The sequence below is a fragment of the Salvelinus namaycush genome, chromosome 36 (assembly GCF_016432855.1).
Source record: "Salvelinus namaycush isolate Seneca chromosome 36, SaNama_1.0, whole genome shotgun sequence".
Classification (NCBI taxonomy): Eukaryota; Metazoa; Chordata; class Actinopteri; order Salmoniformes; family Salmonidae; genus Salvelinus; species Salvelinus namaycush.
In genome coordinates, this window is record NC_052342.1 from 9,666,842 (window position 1) to 9,691,429 (window position 24,588).

The window sequence follows — 24,588 nt, forward strand, 5'->3', positions numbered from 1 at the left end:
AGTAAGAATCTCTGGATGAACTGTCTAATGTTCTCTACATTTAGTAACAAATAAATTGGCGTTTCTTTAAACTGACAATTATTTTAAGTGTTTCTAAAATTCCCCATGGGAAAAATGAATGTTGGAAAAAGGATTGGAACCATTTCCCTGTTTGACCACTAGGTTTTATGGGTATTTTGACACCTCCACTGTGGGGCTCTATAAATGAATTAATAAATAAACACCCTTGAGCTTTGCACAGCTGAACTGTACAATATTTGACAATTATTATTTTTAAAATCCTTCAAGCTCTGCCAAGTTGATTGTTGATCATTGCTAGACAGCCATTTTCAAACCTTGCCATAGATTTCAAGCCAATTTAAGTCAAAACTCAGGAACATTCAATGTCTTCTTGGTAAGCAACTCCAGTGTAGATTTGGCCTTGTGATTTGTGGTCATTTCCTTAGTAGGTGATGTCAGAGGTCAGCATGTGGGAGCTCAGGATGATGGATGCGTTTCCACTAGTAATTACCAGTTGGAGGGGCGGTAAAGTGGATTTTTCCCAGTGGTATGTGGTAAATTACCCCTTCCCCCTTGGTTACGAACGTAGCGTATGGGTTGGATGTACCCTCCCCTTGCAAAATTCGAAAGATGCGCACCTGCGAAATCGTGATTTGTCCAAATAACCAGTGACGAAAAACCCATGCACCGGAACTATTGCTGCTCATTAGCTATCGGTGCCAATAGTTTAAAGGAAGATCTACTGTACCATTTAGGTAGTCTGCCCACTAGAGATTACATCTGCTTGAACACATGGATTATTGTTACAAAGGTAATCATGATTTTATTGAGGATCAGGTCAAGTGGTGTCCTAATCTGACAGCTCTTAATATCGGTATAATGGAGGCAAGCACAAAAAGATGACCTATTGCAGAGGTGGTGATGCATACAGTGCCAAACCAAAGCGCCATGACAGGATGGATTAGTATCGATTTCCTCATCGGTCCGTTAAAACAGGAAGTCCAGAGAAAAACCTAACCAAGCCACCTTTGGCCATAGTCACTTACACAATAGACCAATCCAAATCACATCAAGTAAAATTAAATATTTGTATTGCACACAGAATGTTTGCTGAAGAAACGCTATAGCCTTGATCACACCGATAGCATCATTGCGCAAAATAGTACGCAGCATCATATGGATGTGTGCAACAAAAGTTCAACATTCACCTTCTGCTACCATTTCTGTCAAGCCGTCTACGCATACAGTTTGAAGCATAAATCCAACGTATGCACCACACAGAAAGTACTGCAACTGCCTCTGCAACGGAATGCTGCAATGCGAACCCAGGGTTCCATTGGAAAGGAATGTACTTCTGGTGTACCAAAATGCAATGACGCTGTCGATGTGATCGAGCAAGCAAGCAAACCTGGGATGACAGTGGCTATGATTCATTATGATTCAATTTAATTTTGGTATTATATCGTGTCCTTGACATTTAATGTAACACTAGGACCAATTATCACTGGTTCCACCTGTTGAGCCTACATACTCATCAACACCATCATGTCTGTGAGGACTGGTTTGGCCATGCCACTCATCAAATCAAAGTTTATTGGTCGTGTACACAGTTTAGCAGATGTTATAGTGGGTGCAGCAAAATGTGTATGTTACTTGCTCCCAACAATGCAGTAAAATGTCAAACAAGTACACAAATAATAATAATAATTTAAAAAAGAAATCAAGAAATCCAGCACATTCACAGAGAAATTTCACTTGAGGTGTCAGAAACTCAAGGCAATCATCCTACGTTGTTCAAGGTCACAGCACAGTTCATTTAATAGAATAGAAACATTTCTTCACACTTGACAATTCCCTGGAAAACTAAGTCCCAGTCCCAACAATGTTATTTGAAAACAAAAATCATTTTTTTTTATGATAACAGCAATTTACAGCTAAAAGACCATTTCAGTTATGATCTTGCATGCTGAAATGAAGGAAACAACCATAAAAAAACTTGCTAGTGAAATGTTGATCTAACATTACAGTAGGTTTCTTTTGGCAATTTGGTGTTTTATAGGATGCACAAGACCTGTGTCCAGTGATTCCTCCTCCTCATCATCATCATCAGTAGGCTATATCCAGATTAATGCAAGTTTAAATATATGTATGCAATAATAATCAATTCAAGAAAAATAGGATTCTTATTTTTTCAAATATGACATCATTGTTTATTCAAATAAGTTTGAATGACATGTACGTAATTATTCAATTGAGTTTTCCATACTTGTTTGACGCTTACTGCACACCGTACTCCCATGTGTTTTTGCCAGTTCTGGACCAGAGGTACAGTTTGAAGTGTATTGCAATTACAGATATTGGTTGATCATTTTAAGTTAGAAAGTTTAGGTCTGTATTATGGTCAGTAATGTAAATGTGTAGACGTTTAAAATACTGCATGTCTTATGTGGAATAAGATTTCGCGCGCTGCAATCTAACGTTATTGGCTATTCAGTGCAGTGGCCAGTTTAGGAGCTAGCTCACCAAATTCATTAAACTTTGCAAGCTAGCTAGTTATAATTTCAACAGACGTTCTGTTAGTTTGTATCTAACTTACTGCCAACTGTAACTGTGTGTGTTATTTGCAAGTTATCAATCCCTCAAAATGATTAACCTAACTGAAGGTGAAAGTGGCTTAGATGTACAGTAAAGTTAGCTGTAGCTTGATATCTAGCTAGCTACTGAACCAGTATATTTGAAAGCTCCGACTCAAACTCCCATTCACCAGCTCTGCAAGCGTTATAATGTAAAAATACGTTAATTGATTACCAAATATGCAGTTTCGCTGAGTAACTATCTTCATTTACTCACGTTTCGGCCGGTATGTACTAACAAAACATTTCTACATTTTAAAAGAAACAGAAAAGGCTATTCGGCACTTCCAAATGTGTGTTGAGCTGTTGTGGGCTTCCGACCTGTTCGTGGTGAATCGGAGCTTTCTGGGCGTTGGAGACGTCTCTAATGCACAGATGTTGTTTTAGCTAGCTACAGTACATTTGTTTAACATTTGCAAGCGTCAGGGAACTTGGCGCTTGCAACTAATTTCCAGGAAACTCATCATGATAGTATTGATATGTCTTCTGTCTCTACTATTAGTAACCCCAGGTACACCAGCAGCTAGGCAGCCACGCTGTTGGTAGAGTTTATGGTAATTCTACCAAATGTATCCCATTGCATTCACAATGTAAACATAATGTGCTATCTGTTCTGCCTGCCTGCCTTAACCAGTAACTAAATCGTTTTGGAGGACAAGCAACAAGCCATAGTCAATTCTGCTATCCACAAGCATTAGGACTATCACTTTCAAAGGCACAGGAATGAGCATTTTAAACAATGTCACATTGTTTACACTAACAATGCTGAGCCAGCAGTACAGGCCTGTTTACATTGTTAGTGAGCAAGTTAAAGGCAGTCTAGAAACCCCTGAATAGTTTAATTGACATGTTTCACTGACTATTGTCCCTCTTTGAGTTTGGAAAATGTGCCATGCAGCACAGTGAAATAACATCTATTTTTTAAAAGACTATATCTGGGTGTCAAACCTCAGCATAGTCAGACTATAGAGCAAGTTGAATATGTTTGAACATAGTCATGTCAATCCATAAACGATTTTATACCATCTTGCTTATGCCTAATTCAACAACAGTAACTTTGTTTTTACACTCAAAGAATATGAATGTTAGTTTATTCCCTCTATTGTCTTTTATACACATTTAATAACACGGCACAATTTAGGCCACATTTCAATCCCTTCACAACAAAATGTCATTTTATGGAACCAAGCACCTTGTGCAGTGTAATATCACCCAACCAGCATTGACAGGTGGATTTTATCCTTTAATCCTAGTCAGTCACGTCACAAAGGCCTACGATAAGTTTCAACCATAAACACCAACTTGTAGAAGACAGTTGTCAGAAGTCTACTTTTAGCATTGAATATGAGAGCCTTACCTCGCTATACGTTTGGGCTGCAGTAGTGTGGCTGTTTCTGTGGATGCTGTATTACGTCGTTGAGAGTGAATGTTATAGCTGCGTCAGGGGCTGTGAATGGGCTGTTGCACACTGTTGGCCTGTCACTTATCAGCTCTATAATAGAGGGGGAACGGGTGGGGCTGGAGTGCGGTGCGGTAGGGGGGGGCCTACATTGTCTCCCATATTCCCCCTCTGTTCAGAGTCTCACACAGCACATACAGATCTCCCTGGCTATCAGCCAGCCAGGCAGCCAGGGCCCTGACAATAACCATCTGGTAGTCAGTCCACTTGTCTGTCCTCTCTGCCTCATTGTCATTCTTTAATGGAACAACAACCTGAGATGGTCCAAGTTTCAATGTATTCAATGTAGCGACTAGCAAACTGCTCGGGGGCCAGTCATCTGTCTGTATTCGGGAAAGTGTCTCGTGAATAATGCATTCAATTCATGCAAAATTATGTCAGTGGCCAATGCCACCTGTCAGAGCTTTAGTTCACACTGCGGGGGTCGTCTTTCAAAGGGATACAGGTACCTGCTTGGGGGCTGTTCTTCAATGTAGGTACACAGTGCATTAGGCTAGTTGTAGCCTATATGACACAGCAGATGGCTGGAGTTTGGGGAATCACTCTGTCTTTGGGCAGTTCAGCTCGTTTCGTAGGTTGTCATGTCAGTCCCCTGGGAGCTAGGACTAAAAATGTAATGTAAAATGTCTCTGAAACATGGCCAGAAAGTTTTATTTTCCAGGTATCCTCTTCAATAACCTTAGTTTTGTTGTGTACTTTTGTTTTCAACAAGGAGAGCTCCGTTCTATTTAAGTTTGAACTTATTTGGAAATATTCCAGTTTCTGTGCTCTCAATCCTAAGAATAATCTTTTGGTATTTCTCCCTCACTCGCAGGCATGACCAGAGAAGATGAGTGAGAATTTGAAAAAGAGATTTGACTTTCCCAGCCCGCTCATACAAGCCCAGGTAAAGTGCTGACTGAGAGATTGTCTCTGGATTGGGGATGCAATGGGGGTCATACTGTTCAGGTTATTGTGAGCCAGGATCTAACTCCGTAGTAAGCCTGTTGTCTATGTCTGCAGACGGTGAGGAGTCTGGTTGCGGCTGTGCTGAAAGAGAAGGGCCAGAATGAGAGGATCAGCCAGTCCTCCACCCAGGTAGGTGTCTGGCTTTCAAATTTGTGTCTGAGTATCATGTTTGAGTGTGAAGCTGTGCCTCAGGCTGTAACATTTGTTTCTGACTGACCCGCTGTGTTTTCGATTGATGCAATTTGTTTATGACCATATCATGTGTCTCTGACTGTGTCTGACTCCCGGGTGTGGAGGCCCTGTAGGAGCAGTGCCGTAGTGGCTGTGCCTCTGCCTCTCCTGTGTCTTTGACTGTGTCTGACTGTGTTGCAGGGCCCAGCTATGGAGACCCTGTGGGAGCAGTGCTGCAGTGACTGTGCTGCTGTGCGCTCAGCCTGCTGTGACGCTGTGGTGCTCCTGGTAGAGCAGGCCCACGCCGACCTGCACTACATACTCAACAGCGTCCTCAACCTCCTGCCCTCCGCCAGGTATTACACACACACGCTTGTCCACTCACACACGCACGCACCAGGGTTTCCGCAAAAAAATGTAGCGCCGGACATTTGACCGGAAGCATTTTTGAAATTCACTGGACATTTGAGAAATTTACCGGACCCATATTAGAGGTCGACCGATTAATCGGAATGGCCGATTTAATTAGGGCCGATTTCAAGTTTTCATAACAATCGAAAATCGGTAATTTTGGACGCCGATTTTAAATGTTTTATTTATTTTTAACACCTTTATTTAACTAGGCAAGTCAGTTAAGAACACATTCTTATTTTCAATGACGGCCTAGGAATGGTGGGTTAACGGCCTTGTTCAGGGGCAGGACGACAGATTTTTACCTTGTCAGCTCAGGGATTCAATCTTGCAACCTTACGGTTAACTAGTCCAATGCTCTAACCACCTGCCTCACGAGGAGCCCACCTGTTACGCGAATGCAGTAAGAAGCCAAGGTAAGTTGCTAGCTAGCATTAAACTTATCTTATAAAAAACAATCAATCAATCATAATCACTAGTTATAACTACACATGGTTGATGATATTACTAGTTTATCTAGCGTGTCTTGCGTTGCATATAATCGATGCAGTGCGCATTTGCGAAAAAGGACTCGTTGCTCCAACGTGTACCTAACCATAAACATCAATGCCTTTCTTAAAAACAATATACAGAAGTATATATTTTTAAACCTGCATATCTAGCTAAAATAAATCCAGGTTAGCAGGCAATATTAACCAGGTGAAATTGTGTCACTTCTCTTGCGTTCATTGCACGCAGAGTCAGGGTATATGCAACAGTTTGGGCCGCCTGGCTCATTGCGAACTAATTTGCCAGAATTTTACGTAATTATGACATAACATTGAAGGTTGTGCACTGTAACAGGAATATTTAGACTTATGGATGCCACCCGTTAGATAAAATACGGAACGGTTCCGTATTTCACTGAAAGAATAAACGTTTTGTTTTCGAGATGATAGTTTCCGGATTCGACCATATTAATGACCTAAGGCTCGTATTTCTGTGTGTTATTATGTTATAATTAAGTCTATGATTTGATAGAGCAGTCTGACTGAGCGGTGGTAGGCAGCAGCAGGCTCGTAAGCATTCATTCAAACATCATTTTGTGCGTTTTGCCAGCAGCTCTTCGCAATGCTTCAAATATTGCGCTGTTTATGACTTCAAGCCTATCAACTCCTGAGATTAGGCTGGTGTAACCGATGTGAAATGGCTAGCTAGTTAGTGGGGTGCACGCTAATAGCGTTTCAATCATCACTCGCTCTGAGACTTGGAGTAGTTGTTCCCCTTGCTCTGCATGGGTAACGCTGCTTCGAGGGTGGCTGTTGTCGATGTGTTCCTGGTTCGAGCCCAGGTAGCGGCGAGTAGAGGGATGGAAGCTATACTGTTACACTGGCAATACTAAAGTGCCTATAAGAACATCCAATAGTCAAAGGTATATGAAATACAAATCGTATAGAGAAATTGTCCTATAATTCCTATAATAACTAAAACTTCTTACCTGGGAATATTGAAGACTCATGTTAAAAGGAACCACCAGCTTTCATATGTTCTGAGCAAGGAACTTAAACGTTAGCTTTCTTACATGGCACATATTGCACTTTTACTTTCTTCTCCAACACTTTGTTTTTGCATTATTTAAACCAAATTGAACATGTTTCATTATTTATTTGAGGCTAAATTGATTTTATTGATGTATTATATTAAGTTAAAATAAGTGTTCATGCAGTATTATTGTAATTGTCATTATTACAAATAAATTTAAAAAATCGTCCGATTTAATCGGTATCGGCTTTTTTTGGTCCTCCAATAATCGGTATCGGCGTTGAAAAATCATAGTCGGTCGACCTCTAACCCATATGCATTGGGCACGTGACCTGATTAGGGCGTCCACCCACGGTGCTCAGAATTACAGAAATCACATTTAGATGATGGTAATTCATATTAACAGAACATGCAAGTCGAGGATGCAATGATGTGTGGTCATTCTTGAATTCTGATGTGCTCTTTGAAGATGTTAGAAGAACTGTCCACATTTACTTTTCCTCAGCCAGCAAGACGAGTAACGAACAGCAAAATCACTAGCCTCTGTCAGTCTACTATCCCCCATAGTAGAAAGTTGACCTATTTTATAGTCCGCTTGTCGAGTAAGAAATAGCCTATTCCAAACAGGCTCTGGGACAGTTGTGGGACGATAGATCCCAAATTCATACAACCAGTAGGCCTGGGCTACATTTAAAAAAAAGTTAAAAAGCACTGAGTCTGATGCAGCAGATCAGAACATTTAGCTTAAAATGTTGATCAGCTATTATTTCATCACATTATAAGCGCAGCAATATGCACAAGGCACTAGGCTATGCTCAAGTGTTTGTTCCATAATGCAATTTACGGAGGAAAACACTGTTGTCAAAGAGCACTGCACATGCGATCGGTTTCATGTGACAGAGATGGAAATATCCATTAGAAAGAGGGGAGATCTAATAGGATTGTGCCTTTGGCTACTGGACAACGAAAGAAAGTTGATATAAAATAATTGCCTCTACGGATATTTTGGCAAGGTAAGACATGCCTCATAATATGTAGTAAAACGTTCAGGTTTCAAACAATTAAGCATATGTTTTCAAAATGCATACTGCCTCCAGCTCATTGCAAAGTGGTGTGTGATGCGCTGATGAAGCCTGCCGTCCATTGCCTATGCATGCAGTTTGAGAGGCTGTAGCAGCAGCAGATTTCCCACAAAGTATCTGTATGCTGTACGCGTGTGATAAATAAGATGCATACCGAATATACTGTACACGTGCCAATTTAATTCCACAAAATTCTGCAAATTAACCTATCGACCGCTAAGCATGACCAGTCAAATGTATTAACATTGACTGGTATTTCCATCAATGAATAAGCTAAAAAGCTTTATTCGCAATGGGATTATTTTCTTATTCTCCCAGACAACTAGCCAGAGCCAGTTTTATTTATCTTTTTCAATTTTTTTATAAGCCAAAAGCCGGCTGTTACCAGCTAACGGAAACCCTGGCGCGCGCACACACAATTCAGAAAATATGTCTCGGTGTGTATTACAGCCTTTTATTACAGGTGCTCAGAGAGTTCAGACAGACTTGATTAGAGTCAGACTCATAAAAATTGTCTTCTACCGTTCTTCTTCTACGACAGCCTCCTGCGCGCTGTTGAGGTCTTAACAGAGCTTAGCCATACTGTCAGACATGAGCCCCTCCCCTATCTCTCTGTGGTTGAACACTTATCAGGACATCCTGTTACACGGTATTGTCACACCAAACTGTAGAGCAGTTGATCGTGCTATATTAAAAGTCATGGAACTCTTTCGATAGTAGTTCTGTAGCATTGAAAATACACTGCACTCCACGTATAGGCCTAGAGATCATATCCGTGCAGTATGATAACCATGGCCACTATCATTCACTGTATGACATTGAGTATGTTATTTTTTTTATTTCTTTTTTGTTGTTAACCAAAATCATTCAGGTCTGTTACAATGGTAAACACATTGAATGATGGTGATGCATTGGAATCTGAACGCTCTGCCCTGTTGGCATTGCGTTGTTCATAACACCTTGGGCCCTCTGCTCTCACTGTAATAAGATGGTAACAAAGTAATTTCACTGAGGAGGGGACACGCTGTTTTGGCACTCGCCAGGCTGCTGCTACTGCTGACTTTGAGCTATTGATCGTGCTGAGGTAATGGCCAGCGCAGCAGGAAATGGAACGCCAAACAGCTTGTGACCTTTCCCATCTCTGATATTATCGCATGCGCCATCTAATATCATTGTACAAGTGTACAGTGTGCTTCTCTTACTGCAGTGGTCACCAACCGGTCGATCCTGGTCAACTAGTCAATCTTCAAGGCATTCATAGTCTATCACCAAACATTTCTGTAGAAAAGCCAATGATAAAGCCTAGAGCTCCAGTCTTTTTTTATTAGTCTTCTACTGTTGTTTGTAGGTGCACTTGATTCAGAAGCCCTACGCTGGATAGGCAAAGTGTTCCCATTTTGAACTATTTTATTTGTCTGAAGAAACAAACTGCCTATCCGGCGGACCAGGAGAGCTAAATCAAGTGCTCCTACTGCGCTGGCCAATCGGATAGCTTAAATCTCTGACTACAGCTTCCACAACCCCACAGCAAAGTTTGTCCAGTATGAAGGAAGTTAGAGGAAGTTTTGCGAGCCAATGCTAACTAACGCTAGTTAGCATTGGCTCACGAAACTACCTCTAACTTCCTTCATATTGTACACAGACATGTACACAGACGTATCCACAAGTTCATCTGACTCTGGGGAAGTATATACAGGGCGTCATTGTCAACATCCCGAAGTATCCCTGTAAGGTCCTCTGCACAGTATAGCCCTAATCTATCTGGGTTTTCTGTAAACTGCTAGTTATACTCCTGGCCTTATTCATTTTTTTCTGTTTCTTATGAACAGGAATGTGCAGGGGTTGATAAAAGTGATAGGAAGGCTTCTCCAGGTGCAAGCGGACCAGCGAGACAAAGGAACGCCCTTCACTTGTCCCTACTCTATCAGGTTAGTCCACTTCACTTGTCGCTAGTCCATCAGGTTATTCCACTTCACTTGTCCCCGCTCCGTCAGGTTAGTCCACTTTTTATTTTTATTTCCCGTGGTCTGACGTTGGGGGCCATATAGGACCATACACATCGCTCTATTTCTCAACTTTACTGTGACCACATGAGGAAAGATGTCTAGGCTACTTTTGATTCATAACATCAAGTTAGGTTCTGAGTGTGAGACTATTGATTGGAGTGGAGTGCGGGTCTTTGAGTCCACATCACTTATCACTACTCTTTCAGGTAATTTCATGCTTGCCATGGCGCATAGTGGCAACCTTGGTAGTTTACTCCTGCAAATGTATCCTTAGTTATTTGTAAGTGTTTTCTATGTGCAATGTTTTATCAACTTTTAGCTGATCAAGTATTGAACAGAACTAAAAATGTTACCAACAACGTTAAATTAGTTAACATACTTTTGGTCATGTAGTGTATGTGGACACCTGCTCATCGAACATCTAATTTCAAAATCATGGGCATGAATATGGAGTTGCCCCCCCCCCCCTAGCCCCTTGCTGCTATAATATCCTCCACTCTTCTGGGAAGCCTTTCCACTAGATGTTGGAACATTGTTGCGGGGACTTGCTTCCATTCAGCCACAAGCATTATTGAGGTCAGACACTGATGTTGGGCGATTAGGCCTGGCTTGCAGTCGGTGTTCCAATTCATCTCAAAGGTGTTCGATGAGATTCCACACCGATCTCGACAAACCATTTCTGTATGGACCTCGCTTTGTGCTCAGGGACATTGTCATGCTGAAACAGGAAAGTGCCTTTTCCAACCTCTTGCCACAAAGTTGGAGGCACAGAATCGTCTTGAATGTCATTGTATGCTGTAGCATTAAGATTTCCATTCACTGGAACTAAGGGGCCTAGCCCAAACCATGAAAAACAGCCCCTGACCATTATTCCTCCTCCACCAAACTTTACAGTTGGCACTATGCATTGGGGCAGGTAACATTCTCCTGGTATCCCGCCTAACCCAGAAGCGTGATTCACCACTCCAGAGAACACTTTTCCCCTGCTCCAGAGTCCAACGGCGGCGAGCTTTACACCACTCCAGCCGACACTTGGCATTGTGCATGGTGATCTTAGGCTTGTGTGAAGCTGGTCGGCCATGAAAATCCATTTCATGAAGCTCCTGGCGAACAGTTCTGGTGCTGACGTTGCTTCCAGAGGCAGTTAGAACTCGGTAGTGAGTGTTACAACTGAGGACAGACTTTTTTTTACACGCTTCAGCACTCGGCGGTCCCGTTCTGTGAGCTTGTGTGGCCTACCACTTCGTGGCTGAGCCATTGTTGCACCTAGATGTTTGCACTTCACAATAACAGCACTTCCAGTTGACCGGGGTGGCTCTAGCAGGGCAGAAATTTGATGAACTAACTTGTTGGAAAGGTGGCATCCTATGACGGTGCCACGTTGGAAGTCAGTAAGGCCATTCCATTCTTCAGTAAGGCCATTTTACTGCCAATGTTTGGCTATGAAGATGCATGGCTGTGTGCTCATTTTATACACTTGTCAGCAAAGGGTGTGGCTGAAATAGATGAATCCACACATACTTTTGTGTATATACAATATATATATATATTTGACTACTTCTCCAATCAACTAGCTAATTGTTTGGATTCAAGTACCAGCTCAGATCCTCCTTGATCCTCATCTCTTTTTATCTCATCTCCCATCTACTGGACCAAAGGCTGGAGCAAAAGATACAGAAATGGAAGCAACTATCACTCACTACACCCAAGATTTTAACATATTAAAACAACCCTGTGCAGGGAGCTGAGCAACAGCCTTAAGCAAGACGGGATCTTGCGGAAAAAATGCAGATGACGGGGCGGTAGGAGACTAATTAACAAACTTAAGTCTGGTGTGTGCACTCGTAATCCAAGCAGTACATCATGCACAACTGGGGCTTTTAAAGTCAAGGTCCATAAACAACAAAGGTTTACGGCTGAATGGTATCATCACTGATAGAGGTCTAGACATTCTCTTTCTCACTGAGACTTGGCATCAGCCCAATGAGTACATATCCCTCCACAAATTCCCTCCATCAGGTATACACCTACCTGGACTGTCCTCGCACATCCGGACAGGGTGGCGGATTGGCTGTAATTTGCAGGACTGACAGCACTGTGATTTTACTGCAGTACCAGCTGTCATGTTTTGAATGAATGCCTTTCAAGATCAATGGCTCTGTATCAGTACTGTCTGTGTTAATTTGTTGGCCTCCCTAACTTTCCTGCTGAACTATCTGAGCTACTAACACCCCTGAGCCCATGCTATGCTAGTGCTTGGTGATTTCAACATACATGTCGACTCCCCTGACTGCAGTCTCTCTACCGGCCTGGCGGATGTCCTGGACAACTTTGGACACCAACAACACGTGGACTTTGCTATCCACAAGAAAGGCCATAAACTGGACCTGGTCTCCACAGGCGTCTCGCCAAATTGGAAGGAAATGTGTCAGGGCTGTCTGACCATAAACTCATCACCTTCACCCTAGCTATTCCTCTACTCATTCGGCCCAAGAAACGCTCCATTCAGTTTAGAAGTCTGAAAACGGTTAACACTGGCCAGCTTACTAAATCGATCTCTACCTGCCAGTTACTGACTCTGGCTTAATACAACACTGCCTTGGCCTCCATACTGGATGAAGTTGCTCCTTTGAAAACCTTTTATGTTGTCTTTCTCCAAATCGCCTCCCTGGTACACTGAAGAGCGACGCTCTTTCAAAGCAACTGTCCGTCGTCTAGAACGACCGTATAAGAAAACTAGGCTAACTGTACATGCGCAGATGTAAACTCAGCAAAAAAGAAACGTCCTCACTGTCAACTGCGTTTATTTTCAGCAAACTTAATATGTGTATGAACATAACAAGATTCAACAACTGAGACAAACTGAACAAGTTCCACAGACGTGACTAACAGAAATAGAATAATGTGTCCCTGAACTAAGGGGGGGTTAATATCAAAAGAAACAGTCAGTATCTGGTGTGGCCACCAGCTGCATTAAGTACTGCTGTGCATCTCCTCCTCATGGACTGCACCAGATTTGCCAGTTCTTGCTGTGAGATGTTACCCCACTCTTCCACCAAGGCATTTGCAAGTTCCCGGACATTTCTGGGGGGATTGGCCCTAGCCCTCACCCTCCGATCCAACAGGTCCCAGACGTGCTCAATGGGATTGAGATCCGGGCTCTTCGCTGGCCATGGCAGAACACTGACATTCCTGTCTTGCAGGAAATCACGCACAGAATGAGCAGTATGGCTGGTGACATTGTCATGCTGGAGGGTCATGTCAGGATGAGCCTGCAGGAAGGGTACAACATGAGGGAGGAGGATGTCTTCCCTGTAACACACAGCGTTGAGATTGCCTGCAATGACAACAAGCTCAGTCCGATGATGCTGTGACACACCGCCCCAGACCATGACAGACCCTCCACCTCCAAATCAATCCCGCTCCAGAGTACAGGCCTCAGTGTAACGCTCATTCCTTTGACGATAAATGCGAATCCGACCATCACCCCTGGTGTGACAAAACCGCGACTTGTCAGTGAAGAGCACTTTTTGCCAGTCCTGTCTGGTTTGTGCCCATAGGCGACGTTGTTTCCTGTGATGTCTGGTGAGGACCTGCCTTACAACAGGCCTACAAGCCCTCAGTCCAGCCTCTCTCAGCCTATTGCGGACAGTCTGAGCACTGATGGAGGGATTGTGCATTCCTGGTGTAACTCGAGCAGGTGTTGTTGCCATCCTGTACCTGTCCCGCAGATGTGATGTTCGGACGCTCCCATCCTGTGCAGGTGTTGTTACACGTGGTCTGCCACTGCGAGGATGATCAGCTGTCCGTCCTGTCTCCCTGTTACGTTGTCTTAGGAGTCTCACAGTACGGACATTGCAGTTTATTGGCTATGGCTATGGCTGCCACATCTGCAGGCCTCATGCCTCCTTGCAGCATGCCTAAGGCACGTTCACGCAGATGAGCAGGGACCCTGGGCATCTTTCTTTTGGTGTTTTTCAGAGTCAGTAGAAAGGCTTCTTTAGTGTCCTAAGTTTTCATAACTGTGACCTTAATTGCCTACCGTCTGTAAGCTGTTAGTGTCTTAACGACCGTTCCACAGGTGCATGTTCATTAATTGTTTATGGTTCATTGAACAAGCATGGGAAACCGTGTTTAAACCCTTTACAATGAAGATCTGTGAAGTTATTTGGATTTTTACAAATTGTCTTTGAAAGACAGGGTCTTGAAAACAGGACTTTTTTTTTTTTTTTTGCTGAGTTTATGAGCAACATCAGCAAGAATACCAACACACCATAAATGCAGCTCGGACATCCTACTATTCCCAACTGATCAGCAACAGCAGTGGTAAGTCCCGGGTGCTGTTCTCTATTGTGAGCAAGCTCCTCCAACTAGGGCTGTGGCGGTCATGAAATGTTGTCAGCCGGTGATTGTCAAGCAAATAACTGCCGGTCTCACGGTAATTGATCGTTAATTAACATAAACACATTTAGCATCTCCTGGCTTCCACACATAGACTACAAGCCACTGATGCAGACCTTTGGAACATCTACATTTTACAACATCTAATAAATCCATTTAATATAGCCTACACCATTATTTATTTTTAGACTACATTTGCTTTATATCATCTTTCTTTAGATTTATTTCAGAAGAACAGAATAGCATACTATGGGTTGTCCTTATGTTAGGCCATTGTCTGGCTATGGCTGTGGGCTTCGCTTGTTCATTTAAACAGTGAAGCTGATGCAACAGATGAGAACATTTAGCTTAAAATGTAGATGAACTATTTGGCTTTCTTCAGTATTATAAGCGCAGCAATGCGCACACGGCAGTAGGCAATAAGTACGAATGTTCCAAAATGCGATCAATTAGCGGGAAAACACCATTCTCAAAAGTGACCCCGAATGTGATTATGCATGCATTTTTATGGTGAAAATGATCTTCCCCGAACTTGAAGCTCACGCAATGTGTGTGTGTGCCAGTTAGGCTCTATACCCATTGTAAAGCAAATGAATGTGCTTCATTTTAAGAAGTCATTTGGCCACTATACACACCTGGGCTAGGCTACATGTGCAACTATATTTTGAAAAGGTCTGGGGGGGGGGAAAGGCATGCACTGTTTCTTGCCTTACTGCATTCAAGCTGGTGATAGGATATTCACAAGTGATAGAATATTATTGTCACCCATCAGACTATTCTTGATTTAATGTTCTCTTTACATATACTAAATAATATATGTGTGAATTTGATTTTAGAATGGACCATTGTCACGCTCCTGTCTCAAAACAGGGTCAGGGGAAAAAATACATGTCATCTATGCACTTAAATAGTGAATGGATGACGCTTTTCCCGTGGTTCCTTTCATGCCAGCCAGGTAGGCTAAACTCCTGTTGTACAGAGAAGCAAAGTGCTTAATATTAGGAAAGTTGAGAAATAAATATGGTAGGCCTAGCCTATAGAAAGCTGATGGTATCCTCCTTTTTCTTTAAATAGAAGCCATCAAAGCTATGTTTTCAAATTGCATAGTCTATAGAAATGTTGCGTAACATGAGCTAGTGGGTTCTCATGAAGTGTTTGATTACATTTTCGATTACATTTGCATTGATGTCAGAGTGATTAAAGGGACAATAGAGTGCTGGGTACCAGGTGGTTAGCATGTTATCATGTTTGGTAGGCTACTAATGACCAGCAGCAGCATCAGAGCTTGGAGAAGCCTAATTACCGCGACTAAACGGTAACGTAGAAATTGACTGCGATCATGACTCGTGCCCGCCGATGTGGCGGTAATACGGTCACCATAACAGCCCTACCTCCAACCTGTGAACAATTGTGCTACCTCAGCCTTCCCAGAACGGTGCAATCAATACCTGTGCTTCTTCCAAAGCAAACTTTAAAACATGAATAGCACCTTCCTGACCTCCCAAGCCTCTTTAGTTGAGCTACCAAGTCCTATGCTCCCTGAGTCAAGGTTCTCCACCTTCACCACAGTCACTGCAGCTGATGCAACCAAGCTGGTTAGGACAAAGAGGCCCACCACTTGCTTACTTGACCCTATCACCACCTCCCTTGTCAAGACCTGCTTACCTGCTCTGGAGTTTATCTTCACAGAAATGATCAACAAGTCCCTCATCACTGGGTGTGTCCCTCATTCAGCTCAAACTGTCTGCAGTCACACCAGTACTTTAAAAGCCTGGATCTGACCCTGACAACTTCCAGAACTAAAGGCCTATTTCCAACCTGCCCTTCCTGAGTAAGCTCCTCAAACGTGCTGTTTGTAGCCAACTCCAAAGCCACCTGGCCACCTACTTGAGCCCTTCCAGTTGGGTTTCAGAGCTAGACACAGTACTGAGACTGCCCTGGTAAGGGTCACTAATGACCTCGTGAATGCTGGCTCTGGGGTTGCCAGCATCCTCTGACTGCTGGACCTCAGTGCAGGATTCAACACGGTCAGCCATGCCATCCTGCTAGACTGCATGGAGAAGGGCCTGTCACACACTGTCTTGGACTGGTTCAGGTCCTATCTCACTGATCGCTACTAGTTTGTAGCCATCGATCCCAGTAAATCAGACAGAGTTGTGCTCCGACATGGACCCTCAAGGCTCCGTACTGGGGCCACTACGGTTTTGTATCCACATTCTGCCACTGGGAACATCTTGAGGAAACACGAACTGGGCTTTCACTTTTATGCTGACAACACACAGCTGTATGTCTCCACAAACACTGCCAATGGCACTGCACTCCTGGTCAGCTGCCTGCAGGACATCAAAACATGGATGCAGTTGAGTTTCCTGCAGTTAAACTGCAACTAGACAGAGGTCGTCCTGATTGGCACTATCATTACCAACATCAGCAGCTACAGCCTCAATATTGATGATGTCAAGGTCCTCTCCTCCAGTCAGGTTCGCAACCTGGGTGTGATATTTGACAGTCAGCTCTCGTTTGAGGCGCACATCAAGAGTTTGACCAATGTCAAATTTTTCCATGTAACTCCCTTTTTGTTGGCACATCTGCCAAGTGCCTTAACAGGCTACAATATGTCCAGAACTGTTCCTCACGTGCTCACCCACACCTCTCCCGCGAGCACATCACTCCAGTGCTGTTCAACCTCCACTGGCTCCCCATATGCTCACGCATCGACTACAAAATCCTGGTTCACACCGACCAAGCTATCCACAACTCTGGACCCAAGTACCTGTCTGACCTCATTCGACCCTCCTGCCCCACACGCACACGTCGCTCCTCCGGTTCTGTTTCCCTTCAGCCCCGCAGCAGACTTAATAACTCCGGGTGACAGGGCTCTCAGTTGCGCGGCTTCGAGGCTGTGGAACTCACTTCCCACTATTAGGGCTACAGAGTCTCTGTCCTCCTTTAAGGCACAGCTCAAGACCGTGCTGTTCAGAAAGGCTTTCAAGGACCTCTGCTAATTCTGTTCTCATGTCCTCCGGCTCTGGCGACAGCTGTATATAGTGTTGATTTGTTTGCTGTGTTTTGGATTGTTGTTGTTATTATTTTGTGTGCCTTGGGTTGAGAAAAGCGCTTTACAAATGAAATGAATAATAATAATGCTTATTATAACATAACATTTTTCCGCAGTGGTAATGATACCGTTCTGTTGTAATAACAGCTGTGGATAGTCACGATAGCGTTGTTCGAATGACTTCTGTAGTAATAATAACATGTAGTGGTCATAATAGCATCTAAAGTAGTCAGAATAACATGTCATAACTTGTAGTAGTCATAATAAAACATGTCATAACATCTCTCCCTGTCAGAATAGCATCTGTAATAGTCATAATAGCGTGATGTCATAACATCTGAGGTAGTTATGTTTTCCCCTATGGTTATGATAACATTGTCATAATAGCGTCTGTAGTAGTAATATCTGAGTTACTCCGCTGTAAGGTCATGGAAATACTACAATGTTGTTATTTAGTTGTGGAAATACTTCATTGATGTCATCATAGTAATCTAAGATTCTAATGAAGTCATGAAAATGCTACAGATGTAGTACATTAGTAGCCTAATGTCTTAATGGGTTTTCATAGAAATGCTACAACGAGGTCATAATAGTACTGTTTCTGAGTAGTAATAGTCCCAGTCGGTATTAGATAGGACGCCTGTGGGGAAAACAACCTGTGGTTACCTAGGTTACACCATTGGCTCACAGTAGAAACTTGACCCTTTTCAAACGCAGTTATCTTGTTGTCTCCTTGTTTTAGTCAATTACAAAACTACATTTAAGAAAAGTACAACATGTACTTTTTTCTAAGAGTTCACACTACTTAGAAAAACACTATATTGTAGGGCTTCCCTCATTTCCCTTTTCATGAAGGTGCTAGCAGCCACATGAGTGAGTGCAAGCCAGCTAGCTACCGACTGGAACATTTAAGCTAGCCAAAACCAACGACACAAACTAACAGACTATACAGTTACAAGTAGTGAGTGGAGTTACACATGGGCTATACTAAACTAGTTAAATGTCTTACCTGTGATGAAATGTTTTCCACACCCATAGCTACTTGGACACAGGGTCCCCACATTTCCCACTCTCCCACGCCGAATAGCCTGAAGCCTCTTCTCACAGGATTTTTGACCTGGTTACATGTACATTGAACAACACAGCAGCGTTTGGGATGTTTTTTCTCTCTCATTCTGTGTAAGCCAAAAATATTTTACCATGGGGGGGAATGGGAAAGAATGTTTGTTTCCCCCAAGTTGTGGTCGAGGGGAATTCCTTATTACGTGAATATCAACTCGGAGTATGTCTTAGTCTTTTGTACAGCAGTAGAAATGCTGTGATGATATCATAGTAATATGGGAGTACTTTGCCTTCTACTGCAATTATGGGGCTGTAGATCATGACTGCGTTCCAAATGCCACCCTATTCCTTAGTGCACCACTTTTAACCAGGGCTGGTCAAAAGTAGTGCACTATAGGGTTTAATTTGGGAAGCATAGAATTATTTCCCTGTGGAGAAATGCTAGGAAGTTAGTATACCGACCCCTTCCATAGGATTGTCCTCTGGCTGAGCCATCCTGCTGATAATGATTAATATCTCATTTGGGTAACATCAACCTACACCGATGGGCTGTTAAGGCCCAGCTCTGATTTAATTTCATAGTGGAGTGATGAACCATGTATCATGACACCTCAGCCGTCACTTAAGGTGTCAGGAATGAGGTGCATGAGTTGGGGGGGTAGGGTCGAATCGCGTCAGAGTACAAAAGGGCCAGCGTCTACAGCCACTAGATGCTTCAATAGTGATCTGAGCAGCCATATAGTAAGCTGCACCTTGAGCCAGCTAGCCAGCACACAACTCTCCAAGACGGACATGGCTATTCCGGTTTTGAGAATGAATGGGTGTCAACCACCAAGGGTAGGGGAATCCTTCTGGGGACAAGTCAATACAGTCCCGTGTAGCTCAGTTGGTAGAGCATGGCGCTTGCGATACCAGGGTTGTGGGTTCGCTTCCCATGGGGGACAAGTATGAAAATGTATGCACTCACTACTGTAGGCTTCTCTAAATAACAGCGTCTGCTAGATGGCAAAATTGTAATTGTAAAATGTACACAACTCTTAGCTACTGTATATCCAGGGCAGAAATGTATGCTTTTCTCAAAGCCTGTAGAGAGAATCCTCCCCCTCCCCTGTCCTCGTTTTCCCTACCCCAGTCTTTGATGTGGACCTCTGCCGAGATCCTGGGGCCCCCGAAATCAGTTACAGAGTTGTGGGTAAAAAGACACAGATGCAAGCTAGGCCTATCTTTTCTCTATCTTTCTCCATCCCTCTTGTTTTCTCACACCATACCTGTATCTCTCTTTCTATACCTCCCCCCTTCCTCTATATTTCCCTCCATTTTATTGTTACCTTTTCCCCTTCTTTACATCTCTTCTCCGTCTCACTCCCTGTCATTCCCTGGTGAGAAGATGAATGTGCCTGGGGCAGCAGGGTGGAGCCGCCGGGCCGACAGCCCCGCTCCGCCATTGGTGGATGCGCCTGGCTCTGCCGGGCGATTGTAAATGCTGCGGGATTAATGAAGAATGCCCACTAGGTGCCCATTGTTGACCGTCTGCCCGCCGCTGCTCCGCTCAATCTTCCACAGAGACACTAAGCCACTTAACTACCCAGCGGGACCAGAAGGAGGGGGTGTTCAGGCGATGCGAAAACGAGCGACATTCTCCCAGGATCACGTCCTGTATCTGTCTGTCTGTCCCCATAACCTTGTCGGTCCCACCCAACCAGACAGGCTTCAATTCAGCTGCATCTCCTGGGCGTCCGACGATTTCCGATTCCGACTTGGTGTGGCACTAAAGCTTGTATACATTTCTCCCGGTGAGGCCCTGTCGTGTCTCCCTCACCCCAACCCCCACCTCCTTTTGTGTGATCTGAGTTCATCTGGGAGTCAGTGTAACCTGCACACATTGCCAGACTGGTGGGTTCTTAAAAGGACAGTTCAAAGTTAATTGGGCAGTTAAAGTTAGAATCCTTAATTATAACAGTAACAAAGTGTTCTCCCCATCCCTGTTTTGTAAAAAAACAACTAAGAGATGGAGCTGGAGAAATGTAACTGCTCTCAAATTCATAGACAAAGCTATGGATGCAAGGACTGACCATCCATTATATCAACATTATAGTTTGAACCATGTTTTGAGGCTATACAGTGTTTGTTTACAAACTTTGGAGTAAAACAAAATTATATTTTGGGTTCTGATAGGATACAGCAGTTTAACTAAACTCATAAGACAAGTATATTTTACGCTACTGCTACTCTGTTCATCATATATGCATAGTCACTTTAACCATATCTACATGTACATACTACCTCAATCAGCCCGACTAACCGGTGCCTGTATGTAGCCTCGCTACTGTATATAGCCTCGCTGCTGTTATTTTTCACTGTCTTTTTACTGTTTTTATTTCTTTACTTACCTATTGCTCACCTAATACCTTTTTTGAACTGTTGGTTAGAGCCTGTAAGTAAGCATTTCACTGTAAGGTCTACACCTGTTGTTTTTTGGCGCACGTGACAAATAAACTTTGATTTGATTTGAGGTTACAAAGTTGTAAAGAAACTTTATCTTGGGGAGGAAAAATTTGCACTGTGAATCACTTTGCATTGTGAAATTGCTACCCTTATCATTCGGTATTTGGCGCACGTGACAAACTTTGATTTGATTTATTCTTCAAGAATAAATGGGTATTTATCCTTCATTTATAAGTTTTAAAAAATTAATAAAATGCTGTATTTAAGGATTCTAGCTGTAAAGGGACAGTGTCTGCGGGTTTTTGGACATAGACAACCTGGTCAGGGGAGTTCCTTACTAATTAATGACTTTATTAATCTATCAAGTACAAGGGTGGCGTGAAAACCCGCAGACACTCGGCCCTCTGTGGAATGAGTTTGACACGTGTCCTAACTGGTCTAATGGGGGAGGTGTGTTCATGTTGCACGCCATCTGTTATGTGGGCTAGATCCAGCTGTTTGCCTCAATCACAAATGAATGGAAAAGATGAACACTATCTAATTTCCAAATCTTTTCTATTCATTATAACTTCAGCCATATAGCCTGGTATAGTGTATCTACACAACCAATGGTGTGGGATGTGGACTTCAGACCACTTTTTTAAAATCTGAAGACGACAAACTTTGATTTTAAAGCCCTGTTACCCTCCAACCCAGCGCCCTTTATTCTGCCACTGCCAATGAACTTGCAGTTCAACAATGGCAAGGTAGCAAGGTCAGTCTTGTCGGCTTCCTGCTCCCTCCATTGTCTGGCTGTGAAAGCAGGTAATGGTGGGTCTGTCTGGCCTGTCTGGAGAGAAAGAAGGCCTGATGGATAGGCCGCATTGAACTGGAGGTTGAGACGAACCACGGGGAACCTGAGGAGAGGGATAGAGAGATAGTCAGACAGATTACGGCATGGGACGTGGAGGGAAGGGGAAGGGGGAGGTAAAGGAAGGGGGATGCTTTGTTCCGCAAGAGACTGTGGCAGGCAAGCTGGTCAGTCACACGAGAGAGAGGGAGGGAGAGGGAGAGAGAGAGACGTCCTTCCTCCAGTGTTGGAGGCACTCAGTGGCGCGTGCAATGATTGACGTGGGGCAGTGGTCAGAATCACGCCTGTCTGTCTGCAGGCAATGTCCCCCTGCCACAAGTGTGTTGTTTTAACCTGGGCCTTTGTCTTGTTCAAAGGCCATGTCCAATCTCTCTTGAAATGTAGACTTCAGGTTGGTTTACTCATTCAGATTCTAAAGAGTGGGATGCTATGTCCTCGTTATTGTAATCCATGAATCACTTTTCATAAAAGAGCCTTTGCCCTCTTCAGCTCCAGCTCCTCTGGTGTTCAGAGTTTACCTACTTTTCTTTAACCACTAAGACAGTCAACCATTTCCCTCTTACAACTACTCAGGACTGGAGCTCCTTTTCTGACCTAATTGAACATCATTGTGGATTGTTGGGACCAGGAGCACCACAGCCCCTCTGTTCGCCAGTCGGCCGGTGGCCAGATCTTAGCCTGGGCACAGTCTGCCTGACGCCAGCCCTGCCCCAACCCCCAGGTGGCAGGGGGAAGACTGGGAGGAGGGGCGAGGGCAGGCATTAGCCTCGGAAGAGGCTTCTTTGGCTTTGGTAGTCCTCCTCGTAATGTTTTTGTGCCCCCTCTCTTTTGTTGTCCAGTCTGACAGTAGATAAGGCAAGATCCTGTTACAATGACAGCCAGGCCATTTAAAGGCATTGCCAGGGACTTTGTTGGGTAGAGAGGTTTCCTGTGTGAGCTGCTTTCTTGTCGGCCTAAACTCCATTAGCCTTAGCTTGAGGCATAGGACTTGCCTACATCAACCTTTTTGAAGCTTGGTGGTCAGAAGTGGATCCATTGTCCTGGAGGAATCTATGTACACTTTGGGCAGGTCAGAAGAAGAACTCGTCTGCCAAGTTACACAGAGCTTTGTAGACTTTGTAGAAAGCCTCTGGTTATGCCCATTTTTAAGGCTCAGCATGACAACAAAATATCTGTTTTAAGATGGACTAAAAAGTAATAGCCCTATATTAAGACTATTTGGCTTGTTTCCAACTAAGACAGATTCTTAGTTAATTACTACATCTAAATGTGACTATATATTGTTTGATGGATAGGTCACGTCTCAGTGAAACAATTTTGTGACAAGATTAAGCTGCTGACTGATATCTGACCTAATTCAGAGTTCTGTGGTCATTTTAGGATGTTAGTTGTGTTTATGCAGCAGTCCAATTCAGGTCTTGCAATTATTTGCATATCTGATACCTATCTAAACTGTTTAAAATGTAAAATGTGTAAACATTAACAACAACAAAAACCCACATGGAATCTGATCTTTTGACTTCCAATTTATACCACTTCCATATGTGGATCTCAATTCTGACACAAACCCTATGCGGCCTCTGTCAGGACGCTCATATCAGATTTTTTTTGCTCTGACGTGTATCTTATTGCACATAACCTGCCGTTACCATGACAACCACCAACTTTTTAAGGAACAGGGACGGGAAATGAGCATTGCATCTGCGTGCTACTTCAAATGCTATGTCAGTGTGAATGCGCAAATCTGATATGGGTCACATGTAAAACTGTGTGGAGGGTCAGAAAGCGATATCGGATATAGAAAGAAAATCTGATTTAGGGTGGCTGTGTAAACAGCCTTTGACCTCAACATTAAGTTGTTCAGAAGAACATTTGCCTGAGAAACTCTTAGTCGATGAGGCCCAGATGCATCAGTCAGTCACACCCTTCTTCAAGGCCAGGCTTCTGCTAGACTCACACTCATTCAGGGAAAGACTATGAGCACAACGAAGTGGCCCTAATATCTACACTATTACCCACTGGCCTGTAATATAATGAAATATCTAAATAAGGGAACAGAATACATGAAACCAAATATCCAAATGTCTTTTTTCCCCTGTTTTTTATATGTTCATGCGTATGTGTTGCATTAGCTTTCAAACTAAACTCCAGCGGACCGGCACTTTTCACATGGACTTGAAACCTGAAACCTTGATTGCTTTGCATTGGCCTTGTCAGCTAAATGAGACGAAGGAAGACAGATAAACAAGTGGGATAATTGATTATGAATGATTTGTTTATTTAAGTGTCTTTGCTGCCTAGACATATGGGCTTATAAGACACTATGGTTGCGTCCCATATGCCACCCTATTATCTACATAGTGAACTTCATTTGACCAGGGCCCATAGTGTTCTGGTCAAAAGTAGTGAACCACATAAGGAATGGGTTGCCGCTTTGGGACGCACACTAATTTTACTGATTTATTTACAGTGTGTGAGCAAACATAACTCATCTTCACACATCCATAGAGATTGCATACCTACCAGTAGCCCAAAGCAAAG

At 43.3% G+C, this 24,588-nt stretch overlaps 1 protein-coding gene across 1 annotated transcript in view; it reads left to right on the plus strand.

Moving 5' to 3' along the window:
• The first annotated feature begins 4,904 nt into the window (after positions 1 to 4,904).
• focad (focadhesin) overlaps positions 4,905 to 24,588 on the plus strand; it is a 68,293-nt gene continuing 48,609 nt past the window's right edge. The window contains exons 1-4 of the mRNA XM_038975770.1: positions 4,905 to 4,978; positions 5,095 to 5,169; positions 5,413 to 5,567; positions 10,055 to 10,153. Coding sequence (XP_038831698.1) covers positions 4,922 to 4,978; positions 5,095 to 5,169; positions 5,413 to 5,567; positions 10,055 to 10,153 — 386 coding nt within the window. The 5' untranslated portion in view covers positions 4,905 to 4,921. The remainder of the gene's footprint in view (positions 4,979 to 5,094; positions 5,170 to 5,412; positions 5,568 to 10,054; positions 10,154 to 24,588) is intronic.